This window comes from Fistularia commersonii, chromosome 11 (assembly GCF_037954325.1).
Source record: "Fistularia commersonii isolate RoL2024-O1a breed Wild chromosome 11, RoL_Fcom_v1.0, whole genome shotgun sequence".
Lineage (NCBI taxonomy): Eukaryota > Metazoa > Chordata > Actinopteri > Syngnathiformes > Fistulariidae > Fistularia > Fistularia commersonii.
In genome coordinates, this window is record NC_141294.1 from 5,749,495 (window position 1) to 5,764,978 (window position 15,484).

Here is a 15,484-nt window from a genome sequence, read left to right on the forward strand (position 1 = left end):
CTACGCAACGACCCCACTTTTAACCACGTTTGCACGATCTAAATGATCTATCATGTTGTTTTATTTATTCAAACCGAGATTACTTCCTCGTCTTATTATTTAACATTGAAAATTAATTTCAGTTCCACATCTATTACATTTATTTGACTTTTAACCTTTGCAGCCATTCTTTGTTTTTCAATACGATGTGATTTCAGACACATTTTAAACTATAGACAGCCAGAATAAGAATATGCATGTTTTTCTACGAAGGCAAATGATTACAAGTATAAAGTTTTAAATTGTTTTTTATACTCTTGCTACATTTGAGACGTAGCAATTGCAAATGAAGCGCGACCGGTCATTGGCGTCACAACAAACTAGCCAATCAACGCACGACTTGAACGGAAGTGGTATATTTGAAACTGCCAGAGGAACACTAACGTTGTTTGTGCCCCCTAAGTTGGAAGGGATAACTAACAGCATTGACAAGGTGAGAATAAAAAAAAATATTGCAACGCTCTTTTAAATGTTGTACTGTAAGTTATAATTTAGAACTTAAATTCACAATTCCTCGCCTTAAAAACAATTGTCAAACCCAACATACCTAACTGCGTCGCTAAGCTGTTAGTGTTGCTCACTTGCTAACACGCGAAGGTAAACTGGACGTAAACACAAACGAGTGAGGTAGAGATCGCAGACATCGGATAAAACGCTATCTATCGTGAATACATTTTAAATATTGTGCTGCTTTGACACAAGTATTCTTAAGTTCTAACGTCAACGCCATAGACATGAGTGACATAATTACGAGTTAACAAGACACAAAGGAAATGTAACTTAAAGCTGGAGTTGTCGTCGGAGTTGTAGTAATTACGTTTTCATTTGTATTCTAGCTTTACTTTTAACCTGAGCAACACTGGCGTAATTGCGTCCTAATAAATTACTGACTGAGAACGGATTCGTTAGATTTTCGACCCTGATTATTTTAGATGGAGGAAGAGGAACACACGGACAGGAAGCAGCAGCTTGCCATGCTTTATAAGAAGCTCAACAAAATAAAGAAGTGTCTGAATGAAGGTAATATATGTCTTCAATTGTCTTGTCATTGTGAATTCAGTATTAATTTTTCCACACCTCATCAAGCCAGTCTAACACCATGCACTTGTTACAGATGACACAGATAATATTAACCAGGTCATCAGCACAAATTCACCTGAAGCATGTCTGTCATATTTGATGGACTCAGAGAAGAAAGGGGACCCCCAGTTGGATCGTCAACACCTCGTCAGACTCATTGACTTCTATACAAGAGTATTCTCCTTTATGCCCCTCGGAAAAAACTGTCAAAATGAAAGCTATGCCAAGATGCTTGTCAGATTTGCACAGCTGAAAGTGTGAGTAATTGTTAATACAGTACCTCATGTTTAACACTTTATCTCAACCAGAAAAGCTACAATGGCAATGCAATGATGATATGCCTGAAATGTTTTTTTTTTTTTATTAATGTTGTTATTATTACAGCTTCTGTGATTTTGGGGTCAAGCTCTTGTCAACTGACATGTTTTATTTTGTAGAATTCAAGATGTTAATGAAGCAGAAGCCAACTTCAACGTAGCAAGGTCTCACAGCCAGAACTTTGCATTTGTCCACATTGCTCATGCAGAGTTTGAACATTCTCGAGGTACAAAGAAGTGTTATATGTGCTTTCTTATATAAAGACATTGTTTTGACGTGTTGTATTTCACTGTATGCAATTAAACATTCCTAGGTAACACTAAAAAGGGTATTTGCATATTGCAAAATGCGATTGAAGTGGGAGCCAAACCAAGAGAGCTTTTAGAGGCTGTCTTGCAGAAGTTGGAGGGTGGAAAGACACAATTTTCAAATTCAGAGGACAAAGAAAATGCACCATGTGAGTATTCATTAAATTAAAAGAATATGCATCGGAAAAACAAATGGAAAACGTATGATATTTATTGCCTCATTTTCAACTGTATGGTTTCTGTCTTTCAGTATTCTGCAGCAGTGGTGGTCAAGAGTCTGTCATAAAAGGATCAGCATTCCAAAAAGTAAGCAGGATATCCGATGGGACAGGTGACCTACAACTCTCTAGCATCTTCAGTACAGGGTATGAATACAACTACTGTAATGGTACTACTTTCAACACTAACAAGACTTCCATTCAAATAGGAAAAAAAATGTCTGTTTCTCCCTTTGGCCCTCAGGACTGAATCAAGCTATGCATCATCAGATGATCAACTGTCAAGCTGGAGATCTACATCTCAACGCAAGCGAGCAATTGGTTTTGTATGTTGTATTTTCTCTATTTCTTTACATTTTCTCAAAGATTTTGTAAAAGTATTTACCTCATTGAATCATTTTGCATTACAGCCAGGGAAGCTCCCCGTTGTTCCCTTTTCTATCCCAGAAAAGGAGGATGATGACTATATTGTTCGGAGGCTGTCAAGTAAAAGTGATGCATCGAATCCTGGCAGTCTGTCGAGGTAATTATGCTAAATAAAGATGATTGATGATTCAATGTGCTCTATACCGGAGTTTTTGGTCAGAATGATCCATTCTGTCTCCATGCTAGTACATTTTGTGTGCAATTATTGTGTGTATATTTCAGTATTTTATTATCAGAATTTATCATAAGGTGCTGTGTTTTCTCTTGATTGACTGATTTTTCAGGCCTGGTATTTTTAATAAGCTATTAAGATGGAACTGGTGCTATTGTGTTTCAGGCAAACATCTGGTTCTTGTGTGAACTCCATCTTTGTGCCACCATCATCAAAGATAATTTCATCTAATGATTTAGTCTGTCTTCAGGTTGGTCTATATCAATTAATCCATATACCGTAGCAGTTTGACTGAATGGTCTCACTTCCCAGTCTGATACAAATAAGTATTAGTTGAGAGACTGCTGAAGGCGATATCGTTTGTCTTTTATGGTGCTTTTTGCAGCCACCAACTGTCAGTCCAGAGCATAAACCTTTGGATGACCAGCCAAATGTGGATTCCACCACTTTACTCCAAGGTACAAATGATGCGAGAGATGGCTTGAGATTAGAAGGTACTTTATCACCAAGAAGTACTCCACATGGTGCATATTCTTAGTTTTGAGTGGACCAGAACCTTTACTGCTTTTTATTTAGCTTACTTAATACCTCACTGCTTTTTCTTTGCAGATATAACTTACAATTTTGACCAGATTGTCAGTTCCAACTCTCCTGAGTCGTGTTGGACATACCTGTTGAACCTTGAAAAAAGAGGCAACCCCCACACAGACATCAGCTTCCTGAATAAACTCAAGGATTGTTATTCCAAAATCTTCGCCCGCCTTCCAATAAGAAAATACAGCAAAAACTCCAGCTATGCAAAAATACTGGTCCGATATGCTGAACTCAAGGCGTAAGTTTGTCATCCAATGTTATTTTAATGTTATTTTAAAGGGCTTTTTTTGTCATTTGTACTCATTAGACAGAATAATGGGCACCTGAAAAACTACACTGGATATCCTTCACATCTGACAGCTACGACAATGACTCTATACTTTTCTGTATGAGGGTCAGTGCTGATTATTTGTAACCATATTTTCTTTTTCTTTGAAGCATTGAAGACCCAGATGAAGCCCAAGACCACTTCATAGTTGCAAGATCCAATTGCAAAGTCTTTTCATTCGTCCACATAGCACATGCTCAGTTTGAAGTCTCTCAAGGTAAATTGGTTTTCATTTATAAATATACACAGTCACAAATTTAATGCATACAGTCAGTATACAATTTAAATATACACCATAAAATCATCACTAAAGTACTTTATGAAACAATAATTGTTAAAAAAAAATCACCTGTTGGGTCTTTAAAAGGACCAATTGAAGAAATACTAGTCATTTAATAGATTATGACATATTGAAATCAAAGCTTATAATATATAGCAACTTCAAGGCTTTCACAAAGAGTGCTATATAAACTATAGGCGTGGTTGGCTTTCACTTGGTTATTTTCTTACTGTTTGAATGACTAAACATCATGTATCAGAATTACTTTATCAATTGCATGTTGTAATCTGGAATGTAAGTGTACAATATATTCTTTCTTTGTGCTGTTGATAGTGTTGAAGAGCCTTTTTCCTTGATCTGAATATGGCATGATAGATAGTTTTGTCATTTCTGTTTCTGTTCATTGAGTAGCTTTATGAAGTGCTATACATTTTCTTCCGAAGGTAATATGATGAAAGCAGCTTCAATTCTCCACAAAGCCCTGACATTAAGCGCCAAGCCAGTAGAGCTACTGGAGTTGGCCATGCGTAACCTTAAAGCTGGAGAAAAGCAGCTTCTGCCAAACAGGAATGAGCATCAGCCCACAGGTCGTAGTAGGACTTTCTTCAATAAATTCAAAGGGATTGAATGACTAAATCCTGATAATTCCCATATCTATGAAACAGGTATGGAAATATGTGAGGGAGACCAGGACTTTCATCTTCCTGCTCGTGTCCCTCTACGCCGTTCAGTGGACCTTCAAAAACCAGCCAGCAAAGACACATTGTCCGAGTGGAAGATGCCAACTCTGACAAAATATGTTTCTCCAGAGGTCTGAAATCCTTTTTTTTTTTTTCCCCATCTCTATGAAATCATTGCCACGTCAAGTCTTGGGGTTGTTAGCATTTGCAATTTGGTTGCAAATTTTGAATTTGAGATCTATTCGCAGCTTAAGTGTGACATTCTACATTATATTGGTTTACTGCTTTTTCGTTATCACATTATTTAAAATGTATCCACGGGGCATTGAATAACCTTAAAAGGCATTCAATATATTTTGCAAAATCAGAGGCATTAAATAGCATTAAAAAGCATGAAATTTAATGTTCAGAGACATTAAACATGTAAATATACCAGATGGTGAAAAAACATTGTTGTTAGCATTATATTTCGATGAGGTTATGTAAACATCAGAATAGCGGTGCTCAGTGGTAAGTGCCAGTTGGAATTGGGTATTGTTTAATGTTATAAGGCCATAGAGTGTCGTGCCGGGAAAATGGGAAAGTGTAATTTTCAACAAAAGTGGTTGAATGAAGGACTGTTCCTCTTTTTGTCGAGGTTGGCAGACCTTGATGAAGAGAGGAGGAGGCCAGGGTGCAATATGTGGCCTAAAAAAAAAAAAAGGATTGGAGGATAAGCCCGAAGCACTGAGAAAGAAAGGAGCTGTGTTGATAGAGGTGTGCACTAGCTGATGGATGTGTTTAAAACAACGCAGACAGTACACTCATGGCCCAATTGATCACCCAGTCAAATATGTTGAGACTGAGTTGGAGCAAAAAGGAAACCAACTAAGAAGTACGCACTAATAATCATACACAAACGTTGGTGAAACAATAGGACAAGATATTTAGGCTTCAATCAGTATTTAATTCAACAGTCAAAATATATAGAACTCTGGGTCTGATCATCTATTCTCTGACAAGCAACAAAGTGTGGCAGTTCACAAAGTCTGACTGGCTGTTCCCCTGACCCAGTGTTTTTTATAATACAAAGAATGAAATGTGCAGTTGTGGGTGTCTTATTCTCATTAGTAGTTGACAGTTGTTACGGTCTTCTCCCTGGATGTAGCTCCTGCCTGCTGTTATCTGAATCCTGGTGTCTTTTCGGTTCCTCTGAGGGGGGCTGTAACTCAAGTCGTCATGTTCACAGCACACACACCTGCTATTTAAAGAACCCTCAGTACCTACTTGTGTTTGTTTTTCATCTATGGAGTTGTTATCCATTTCTCTGCAATCATGTTCTTTACGAGAGGCCCTCTAATACGGTCAAGTGTGACAATTTTGGACGTGCAATGCGCGCTCTTTAATCTGCACTTCTCCATCCTGAGCTGCCTGTGCATATGATATTGTTTTGGTTGAGGACACATTGCTCTGCTGACGTGTTCCTGTTCTCATGACCTCTTAATCCTCTTCATATGGCTTTAGTGATTTGTCTTAATGGATATTATTGTAATAATTTGTTAGTGACCAATAGAGTGTTGATAATGATTGAGCATGAATGTAAAGCTGTACAAAGGTGATATGTACATATCTGCTACCATGCAAAATCTATTCCGGGTGAGAATGATTGACGTTTATATAAATAAATGTATCCGCTGTTGGACTTGGGCATTAGATTTGCTTAAAGTCACATTAAAAAGCATTGAATTCGATTAGCAGAGTCCCGCACAAACCCTAATCAGACACAATGATCCATTTTTTATCAATTATTAGTGGGTCATATACTGTACATTTCTTTACAGGATAAATATAAAACAACGCCTGACCACAGACCTATTTCACATGGAGAGATGGAGTCAGTCCCCACCCCATCTCTACATCTTCCGTCTAAACTGAACCCACAAACTATCTGTCAAACACCAGTCAGCCAACCCAACTACCATGCTAACAGGTAACTCCTTGACACAAGGAGCTTCTATATCAACAAAGACTTTACAAAAGCTTTTCAGTAGATAATGCCCTGCCTTTAATTTAAAGATTTGAATATCTGTTCTGATTTTTGCAACCTATAAGCTTGCGTAAAATTATATATTAAAAGTAAAAAATTATTTGACATAACAAAATTTAATGTTTCACTTTATTTCGTTTATGATCATTTAAATGGTGCAAAGTGACCTTTTTTGTAGCTTTTGTCTGTTTCTCTCCTCCATAGCTTTATTACTCCTGTTGCAAAGAAAGGGCTTGCAATGTCTACATCCTCTGCAACAGTGGCACAAAGAGCTGGACCTGTTCAGCAGCCATTTACACCACTACCCCAAACACCATGTTTCCAGACTCCACAGGTACTACTTGCTTTTAGTTGACCGCTGTGCCTCCTGAAACACTCCCAGCAGAGGCTGAACAGGGTGACAGTAGAGAATGACTATTCCCAAGGTGTAGTGTACATTATTAGCTATAAGATAAAATACCACAAAGGCTAGATTTGTACCAGTAGAGCCAGTTCTAATACAGATAATTGTGTTTTTTTTTTTTTTTAACACAACATACTTTAAAAATATTTTAACATATCTGACTTAACAGCTTTTCTCCAGTTGGCACTGATATTTCCATTGACAGATGCATACAAAATACTAGATAAGTCAAATGTCTCCCAAATGATCGGAGGGTATCAGAACCCAAAATGCTTGGTGCTAGTTTATATAAAACAAGCTCTAGCAGAGATGAAACAAAATCTCAGCATGTATATAATATTGCACATTCAGAACTACATGAAACAAGTGAATGTTCCTAAGCCCCTTGTGCAGTTTCAATCCCTATTTATGTTTATGTCTATCCTTGTTTTGTTTCATTAGACATCTTTTACCACTCTGTCAAACGAATCCATTACCATTAAGGGCAAACAGTTCTTCATCCTCAAGATGATTGGACGAGGTGGATCCAGCAAGGTAAATCTACTGTATACCAGTGAATTCCCATTTTGAATACATTTCCAACAGTTATTCCTCCCTGTTTAGCCTATGGTTTCAGTGCAGTTTTTAACTCACCGGTGTTTTTGATGTCTTTTATTAGGTCTACCAGGTCCTGGATCACAAAAAACAGTTGTTTGCTGTAAAATATGTTGACCTAGTAGAAGCTGACTCCCAGACAATAGATAGCTACAAAAATGAAATCGAACATCTGAACCATTTGCAGCAGTACAGTGATCAAATAATAAAGTTGTATGACTAGTAAGTAAACAAATATGTGTTTGAACTTTTTTTTATTTGGATGGAAACCATTAGTGGCATGAAAGCAGCAATGTAAATTTTTTGAGTTGTATTGAAGGTAGAGTTGTTTCTGAAATTTTTTGGATAAATATTGTGATTTGTTGTCTACACAAAGCATGGGTAAACCATCCGTTTTCTGTTATTTTGTTTCTCTGTGTGCAGCGAAATAACTGACAACTATATTTATATGTTGATGGAATGTGGAAACTTGGATCTTAACACGTGGTTGCGGAATAGAAAGAGTATGAATCCGCTTGAGAGGAAATTCTATTGGAAAAACATGCTAGAAGCTGTCCAAACTATCCACAAACATGGTTTGTTCTCTGCTCAACTTTGTTTTGTGGGAATGTTAACATTTGGTCTTTTTACACGATAGCAAGAAAATCTTAGTTCTTTTATTTGCTTTCTGTTGTCTTCCTTATAGGAATTGTCCATAGTGACTTGAAACCTGCTAATTTTGTTATCGTAAATGCTTCTCTGAAGTTGATTGACTTTGGCATTGCAAACAGAATCCAACCAGATGTTACAAGCATCATGAAGGATTCACAGGTAAAGTTTGTAACAATTATTGCTCCATATCAGTGATGTAGTGGCTGTAAAATATAAGGTTTACAACTAGATATTTTGACAGTGTAATCTGATTTATTTTATTCTATTTTATTTTTCTTTTATTCCTCTGATTTATCAAACTTTAGGTCTATAAAATAACAAGCAGGAACAGTGTATTGGAAACTGTTGAAAAAAAGGCATACACTCCAATTGCACTGGAATTTAGCTGATAGATGAGCAATATGCTACATTTGTTATTGCATTTGTCATCTCTACCTAGACGTTGATGATATGTCAGTGCTTAATCATGTCGATATGGTCAAAGGAGATACTGCATATGAGTCCCTTTTTTAGTATAACATTCAGGCGTTCATGTCCATGCAAGTTGTTACATTTTTGGCAATGAAAGCGATAACGCTGGTCCAAACCAGCATATTAGGAAAACCATCAGTACTGGAATATGACATTCTCACAAAAAAAATGTTGAAGGCTGGCATTGAGGTCTAGTTTTGCAACTTATATGGGATCATATATCTAACAAGAATGGACTACAGTGGTGTCATTTTTGTTTTTGTTAATCACAGGTGGGAACGTTGAACTATATGCCACCAGAAGCCATCAAAGACACTTCATCATCATCCCAGCATGGAAAAGCACGCTCAAAGGTATTCTTTCACAATGAAACTATGTTTTTATGGTGTGAGAATAGCAATTAAACTACTTTATGTATTTATATTTTGAAGATTAGTCCCAAGGGTGATGTGTGGTCCCTTGGATGTATCCTGTACTGTATGACATATGGGAAGACTCCTTTTCAAAGCATCACCAATCAGATCACCAAACTGCATGCCATCATCGATCCCTCCCATAAGATTGAGTTTCCTGACATCGTAGAAAAGGATTTGCTCGATGTCTTAAAGGTGAGAGATCAAGAGCTATCAATAAGTATGATTAGAACATAGTTTGACCATAGAATCAATAGATTGGTTTGGGACAGACCTTGTTCTCAGACATCTACCACAGTCCAATGACAGGGCTTCATAATTAAAGTATTTCATAAAATTCAGTTTATGGGTTACACATTAACCCTGGCTAGCCCATTTGGAAAGTACCGGTAGCTCTTAGAATTTGTCTTGTCACTCTGCGCCTGAGACACCAAATTCATTTGAACAGTCAGTGCCTTGTATTTCTTTAAACTGAAATAAATCAAACTTTTAGAGTGGCATATAACTGAACTATAAGAATGATCTTTTAGGTTACAAATAAAGTAAAAGATAAACTTGTTTCTACAGAAACAGACATTATGTTTTGTGTAGACCCACAAGGAGGGGCATAATACTGGGGAATAGCTTTGAGATGCTGCTGAATTGATTGTCAAGTACTAGCATACGGATTGTCTTGTTTGAACAGAGGTGCCTGGTACGCAACCCCAGAGAGCGGATCTCTATTGCAGAGTTGCTGGGGCATCCTTACCTTCAATTAAAGCCACAAGCATCTCCTGAACCAGGTACACACACTAACACACATACTTGAACAAAATGAAGTTTATGCAGGTGGTCACCTTTACTGTCTATTCCTCTGTTTCAGAAAAACCATGCAATAGTGATCTGAAGAAAATCCTAACTGACCTTGCTGCCCTCCAATCTCCCACCAGCATAATTCGTGCTGCCAATGTAAGATTGACTTTTTAAATCCATATATTCTCACACTTGCATTTGATATGCTACTAATTCAGTTGTCACAACTTTACAGAATCTGGCAAAAATGTGCAGCACTGGCAAGAAGTTGGATGTCGCCGAATGCGCCAAATCAACTTAATAACCTAGAAAGTGTTAATTAGAAAAATGTGTGTAAATATTTTTTTTGTTATTTCACTTTGATACAGTAAATACATATTCTATTAGATACATAACTTTTTTTTTTTTTTCAATTTTATTTTTCTCATTTACTAACTACTATGATGATAAAGGAAAGCTTGTATTATCAAATAAACTTACTGTATCTCCAGGAGTTTATCTATCTTAGCATTGCAGTCTAGGGAACAGAATTGAACATCTGGTCTGTCTGGTGCCTACCTAGTGCAATCAAGTTTTAACCATAGTTTGAGCAGTGATAAACAATACCATTGCATTCAACTGTTGACTAATGCAAGCAATGCATATACATCTAGTTTATATTTATTTTAATACCAGGTTAGTCCTTTTTTGATATATCTTTTCAAGGGCCAATATCTTTTCAAGGGCCACAATCTTTTGTGAGAACTATGAAGAATCTGCTGGTTTCAACTGATTTCACTTTTGTTTTCCCCTGTCAGTACCAGATATCAAAATAATAAACAAGCATTGTCTTGCAGCAAGTTATTCTCTTTTCGGCTTTTCCCTTCAGGTGTTGCCACAGCGAATCAACCTTCTCCATCCAACCCTATTCTCTATATCCTCTCTCACACCAACTACCTTCATATCTTCTCTCAATGTGTCCATAAATCCTCATTTTGTTGGTCTTCCTCTTAACTTCTTGCCTGGCAGCTCCAATTCCAGCATCCATCTACCAATATATTCACTATCCCTCCTCTGTACATGACCTAACCATCTCAGTCTGGTTTCTCTGACCTTTTCTGCAAAACCTTTAATATGTGTTGTTCCTCTGAGAGACTCATTCCTGATCCTATCCATCCTGGTCACTCCCAGAGAGAACCTCAGCATCTTCATCTCTGTGACCTCTAGCTATGCCATACAGCATCGTTGGTCTCAACAATGTCTTGTACACCTTTCCTTTTCATTCAGTTTTCTATCGCATAGTACCCCTGACACTTTTCTTCACCCATTCCAACCTGCTTGAACCCATCTCTTCGCTTCTGTTTCACACTCTCTGCTGCTCTGGACTGTTGACCCCAAGTATTTGAAACCCTCAAACTTCTAGATCTCCACTCCCTCTGTCCTCTCATTGTCATGCATGTACGGTCTTGCTGCGACGAACCTTCATTCCTCTCCTTTCCAGCGCATACCTCCACCTATCTAGATTTTCATCAACCTGTTCTCTGCTCTCACTATTGATCAAAATGTAATCTGCAAACATCATGGTCCATGGAGATTCCGGTCTAACCTCATCTATCCACCTGTCCATCACCACTGCATACAAGAAGGGGCTCAGAGCTGATCCCCAATGGAGTCCCACTTCCACCCTGAACTTCTCTGTTATACCTACAGCACATCTCACCACTGTCTCCCAACTAGCATACATGTCCTGCACCAGTCTAACATACTTCTCTGCTACTCCACACCTCCTCATACAGTACCAGAGTTCCTCTCTTTACACCCTGTCATATGCTTTTTCTTGGTCTACGAAAACACAGTGCAGATTCCTCTGGCCCTCTCTGTACTTCTCTTCTAGCATTCTCAAAGCAAATACTGCATAAGTATGCATAAGCATAAGAATACTGCAGCAAGTTATTGTTACTGTAATTTATACCAGCCTCTACTCTGCAGAAGATGAGTTACAGCTTATGCAGCAACTTTCATTTCACTGGACCAAAGTAACATGACGTGAGGAGCTACAGCTACCAAGGTGAAGGACATCAGGGAATGAGCCACATTCTATTTTAAAAAAAATAATCAATTTACTTGGTTAATTAAGGAGATATATTTAAAACAAATGAATAAATGATTGCAACATATCTTGTCATAATGTAACTAACATACTGAGGTATACAGAAAAGTATCTGAAGGAAATCACTGAAGTTAAGAAAATATGATGAAATAGAAATTCTTCAAGATTCCCAGGTTTCCTCCGTGTTTTGTGTTTGACCCTCTGAAGTGTTTTTGAAGACGTTTGTGCACAATCAGGATTCTGACTGAAAGGATGTTAATTCGGAAATGGCGCCATCTTTTGACGTGAAAGGCGATGTGACTGATTGCGCTGTGAATGTCAGACCCCGTTGTTCCTCAGATATGAAAAACATTATTTGTATTGTTACTTCATCAGAACTTTTGGGATACTTTGCAATTTTTGCACAACGCCCAGGGATGACAGTCATTTGCTTCTTATGCTAAATCAGGCTAGCTTTCTATGAGAGACAACATCAGGCTTGGGTGTAAATTTTATCATTGGCATGATTAGAAATAAGTCCAGAATGTCCTGTATTGAAATAATATCAGATAGTACAAGTTTGTATGTTTTATTGATTAATATGCGACCCTATTCATGATCGATCACGATACGTGTGTTCCTTTTTTTTTGCATGTTTGACATCTGGTGGTAGGTATAGAGGGTATTCGTACGTATTTAACATACAAAGTTTAAAACCTTGACAGTCGTGCCACCGACGCTCTATTGATCGCTAAAATAGGTGATCAGAAGTTCCTCCGACGCACACCGCCCTCCGTTTGGACCAATCACAGCCTTTGTCCTCACTGAGATCGTCAGAAAAAAAGAGCTCTTACTCTATATGAATCCTATTGCACCATAGCCCACCAAGCTTCCGTCAAAGTGTAGTACTAGGTTTGGTTTTCCGGCGATCTTTGAAGAATCTTTCACATTTTTTGCAACTGCAATTATAATGTAGTAAGCGTGTGTATTTAAACACAACACCAATTAGCAATGAATTTAATAACTGTGGAGCAATAACATGCGATCCACACGATCACATGTTGTGGTTCTCTATGAAGTGAGTATGCTATTAGACATTCTGGAAAAATGTGATAATATATTACACATTTTCAAGTTGTTGTTGAACATCAACATCCGATCGGAATAATTATGATAACAATAACAATAATAATATTAATAATAATCTCGTTTTCAGCCAATGAGGAAATCATCTGTTTAATAGACGATCTTTTTGGTTTAATTCATTTCGTCCTTCCTAACCAGCCACCACAACAGTCATGGCGGCTGCTGCTCGGTTCTTCATCCGGGGTGCAAACTGGAAACTTTCGAACTCTGCTGCAGGCACCGGCGCGGAGAGTTCATTTCGAGCCACCCTTCTGAAACTCTCACCGAGCTACACCTCTCGCACAAAAACACAGCGAAGACATGCAGCGCACTTTACCTTTCAGCCTGACCCTGTCCCGACACAATATGGTGAGTAGCTAGCAAGCCGGTTATGCTAACAGTCGCCAGGCTTCATTGAGAGGTAGTTTGGCAATTACTTTTATAAATTCCAACTTGTTTAACTTCAGAAAAGGAAAGTGAGTGTGATTCCAGTTGGTGAAAGTGCCTTGAATCAGGTGCATAGAAACGTTGAAACTTGGCGATGCCGAGTCAGTATTCCCAGCTCAGAGAATATTCACCTGTAGCTGACAACACATCAATTGCGCAATTTCAGGGTCGGTTAACATTTTTCTCGACCAACTGATGCGGTCAAAAATTCAATCGTCGTTTCTGATGTGGGTCGAAAGATTGTGTGCAAACAGAACTTGAAACCCCCAGGAGGAAATTTTTAAGTAATAATTTGCACCGAGGTTGATCTTCTTTTTCGCCTCGAACATTTTCATCCAGACCAGGGGTGGGCAATTGTCTTGCCTGGAGGGCCACATTTCTTATTTAATTTTTTTGCGTGGGACAGCTAGGTATGTAAATTGAACAAAATGAAAATTGCATTTTAAATATTTACATTTTTTGGCATTTTATTTCAACTTTAAAATAATTAATGACCACTTAAATGCACCAACATTATTATTTTATGTAATCATTCATACAAAAAGAAATAAAAATGAGTTTCTAATTTCAATATTGATCGAAAATACTTAAAATATATAAAGTAAATAGTTTGGTGGGCCGGATAAAAAAGCAAATAGGGCCGAATGTGGTCCGCAGGCTGTAAAAGCCCAGGTCTGATCTAGACTGCAAGATTTTAAACCAAGTAGAACCGGTTGGGTCAATTATGTCATGCGGAATTCAGAAACATTACTTTTTGATCAGGCTCACAAGCCTCTGACAAGCTGAGCATGTACGCACTCAAAAGGGGACGTGTGAATTGTCTACGAACGCGTATCCATTTAACGTTCACTTTTATGCAACACAGGGGAAATCAGCAGCAGATTTAAGGTGTGTTATTGAACATGTTCCACATAAAGGCTATTTTTACTATGCTGAAACAATCTAAAATTCTCACTGTGCACATTCAACATGCAATATTTTACACAATATAGTATAGGATTATCTTATCTCCCTCAATCTTTTCTTATCTTCTCTTGATATAACTTCTATCCCCAGAACTACTCATGCTCTTAAACTGCTTTTGATGTAACTGCTGTTCTTATTTTGAATTTCTGACAAGTTATTGTTGGCCCAATAAGTCTAGATGGGTATGATCTCTTTTGTTGTGAGGTTTATTTTTTGAACTCTTTGATTTTACTGCATTCCTTAATGTTTCTCAAATTTTTCACAGTACCTGTCAAGTTCTCATGTTTTTTTTCATTTCTTTCAAAAATCACTCAGGTTCCACCCAGAAGATGAACTTATTCCAGTCAATTACAAGTGCCTTGGACAACACACTCGCTGTGGATCCGACCGCAGGTAAAAGGCTTATGTCAGACGTGTAAAATGTACAAATCAGCATTCATGGTAGTTCACTAAGAATGTCACAGTTTTTCAGTCCAAGTTATGATATGTATATTTCTTTTTTAATTTTTTTTCCAATAAAATGTATAACTGATCTTGTGCTAATGTAAGCACATAGCACTGGTGAGCTGTTTTAATCTACGCGTAGTGTACATACACCAAACTGATAATGTAGTCAGTACGTTTGCAAGCATGGGTATAGTAAATTGAGCAGACCTCGGCGCAATTGAATCACTCCTAGTGCCAGCTCACTGCACAAACACAGACCAACTATCAAATTGCAAATCAGTCCTAGCAGTGGTAAACACTTTAAAAGAAAATCAAATTGGACTGTCCCAGGTCTTACTGACAAATTCTGCAACCCATAATAACAACAAAACATGGTAAGAGCATCGATAAAACCTGACTATCTTAGAGCTAACAAAACACTCCCAAGACTCTTTGCCGTAGTGTCACCAATTAGAGCGACCGCAACAATGATACTTGCCGCTGTCCTTGTTGATAGAAATAATCCACTGAATTGTTTGGATGACGTAACTTTTCCTTTGTTCCATGAAAATGCACTTTGGATCATTTTTATGCCTGAGCTTGGACTTTCTATAGTTTTTCTTAAAGAGGAAGGCCCAGGTCCATCTCTTCCCAAGTTC

General features: G+C 37.8%; 2 protein-coding genes across 2 annotated transcripts in view; both read left to right on the plus strand.

Moving 5' to 3' along the window:
• Positions 1-328: 328 nt before the first annotated feature.
• ttk (ttk protein kinase) lies at positions 329-10,286 on the plus strand. The gene is made up of 25 exons (XM_086155847.1): positions 329-472; positions 972-1,059; positions 1,154-1,376; positions 1,557-1,663; positions 1,751-1,894; positions 1,996-2,110; positions 2,208-2,289; positions 2,374-2,486; positions 2,727-2,811; positions 2,947-3,055; positions 3,171-3,393; positions 3,594-3,700; positions 4,207-4,350; positions 4,429-4,574; positions 6,264-6,412; positions 6,674-6,803; positions 7,314-7,406; positions 7,531-7,688; positions 7,890-8,041; positions 8,152-8,276; positions 8,861-8,941; positions 9,020-9,196; positions 9,687-9,783; positions 9,864-9,949; positions 10,029-10,286. The coding sequence occupies exons 2-25, from the start codon at positions 972-974 to the stop codon at positions 10,092-10,094; spliced, it is 3,000 nt and encodes a 999-aa protein (XP_086011973.1). The 5' UTR covers positions 329-472; the 3' UTR covers positions 10,095-10,286.
• A 2,841-nt stretch (positions 10,287-13,127) lies between these two features.
• bckdhb (branched chain keto acid dehydrogenase E1 subunit beta) overlaps positions 13,128-15,484 on the plus strand; it is a 55,082-nt gene continuing 52,725 nt past the window's right edge. Inside the window, exons 1-2 of the mRNA XM_086154653.1 lie at positions 13,128-13,355; positions 14,715-14,792. Of these exons, the coding sequence (XP_086010779.1) occupies positions 13,160-13,355; positions 14,715-14,792 (274 nt within the window). The 5' untranslated portion in view covers positions 13,128-13,159. The remainder of the gene's footprint in view (positions 13,356-14,714; positions 14,793-15,484) is intronic.

What these genes read in the sequence shown, in the direction of transcription:
- ttk (XM_086155847.1), top strand. Translation starts at nt 972, where the DNA reads ATGGAGGAAGAGGAACACACGGACAGGAAGCAGCAGCTTGCCATGCTT. An exon ending in GCAAGCGAGCAATTGGTTTT is followed by an intron (nt 2,290 to 2,373) that starts GTATGTTGTATT and finishes TTTGCATTACAG; the next exon opens with CCAGGGAAGCTCCCCGTTGT. An exon ending in TCAGTTTGAAGTCTCTCAAG is followed by an intron (nt 3,701 to 4,206) that starts GTAAATTGGTTT and finishes TTTCTTCCGAAG; the next exon opens with GTAATATGATGAAAGCAGCT.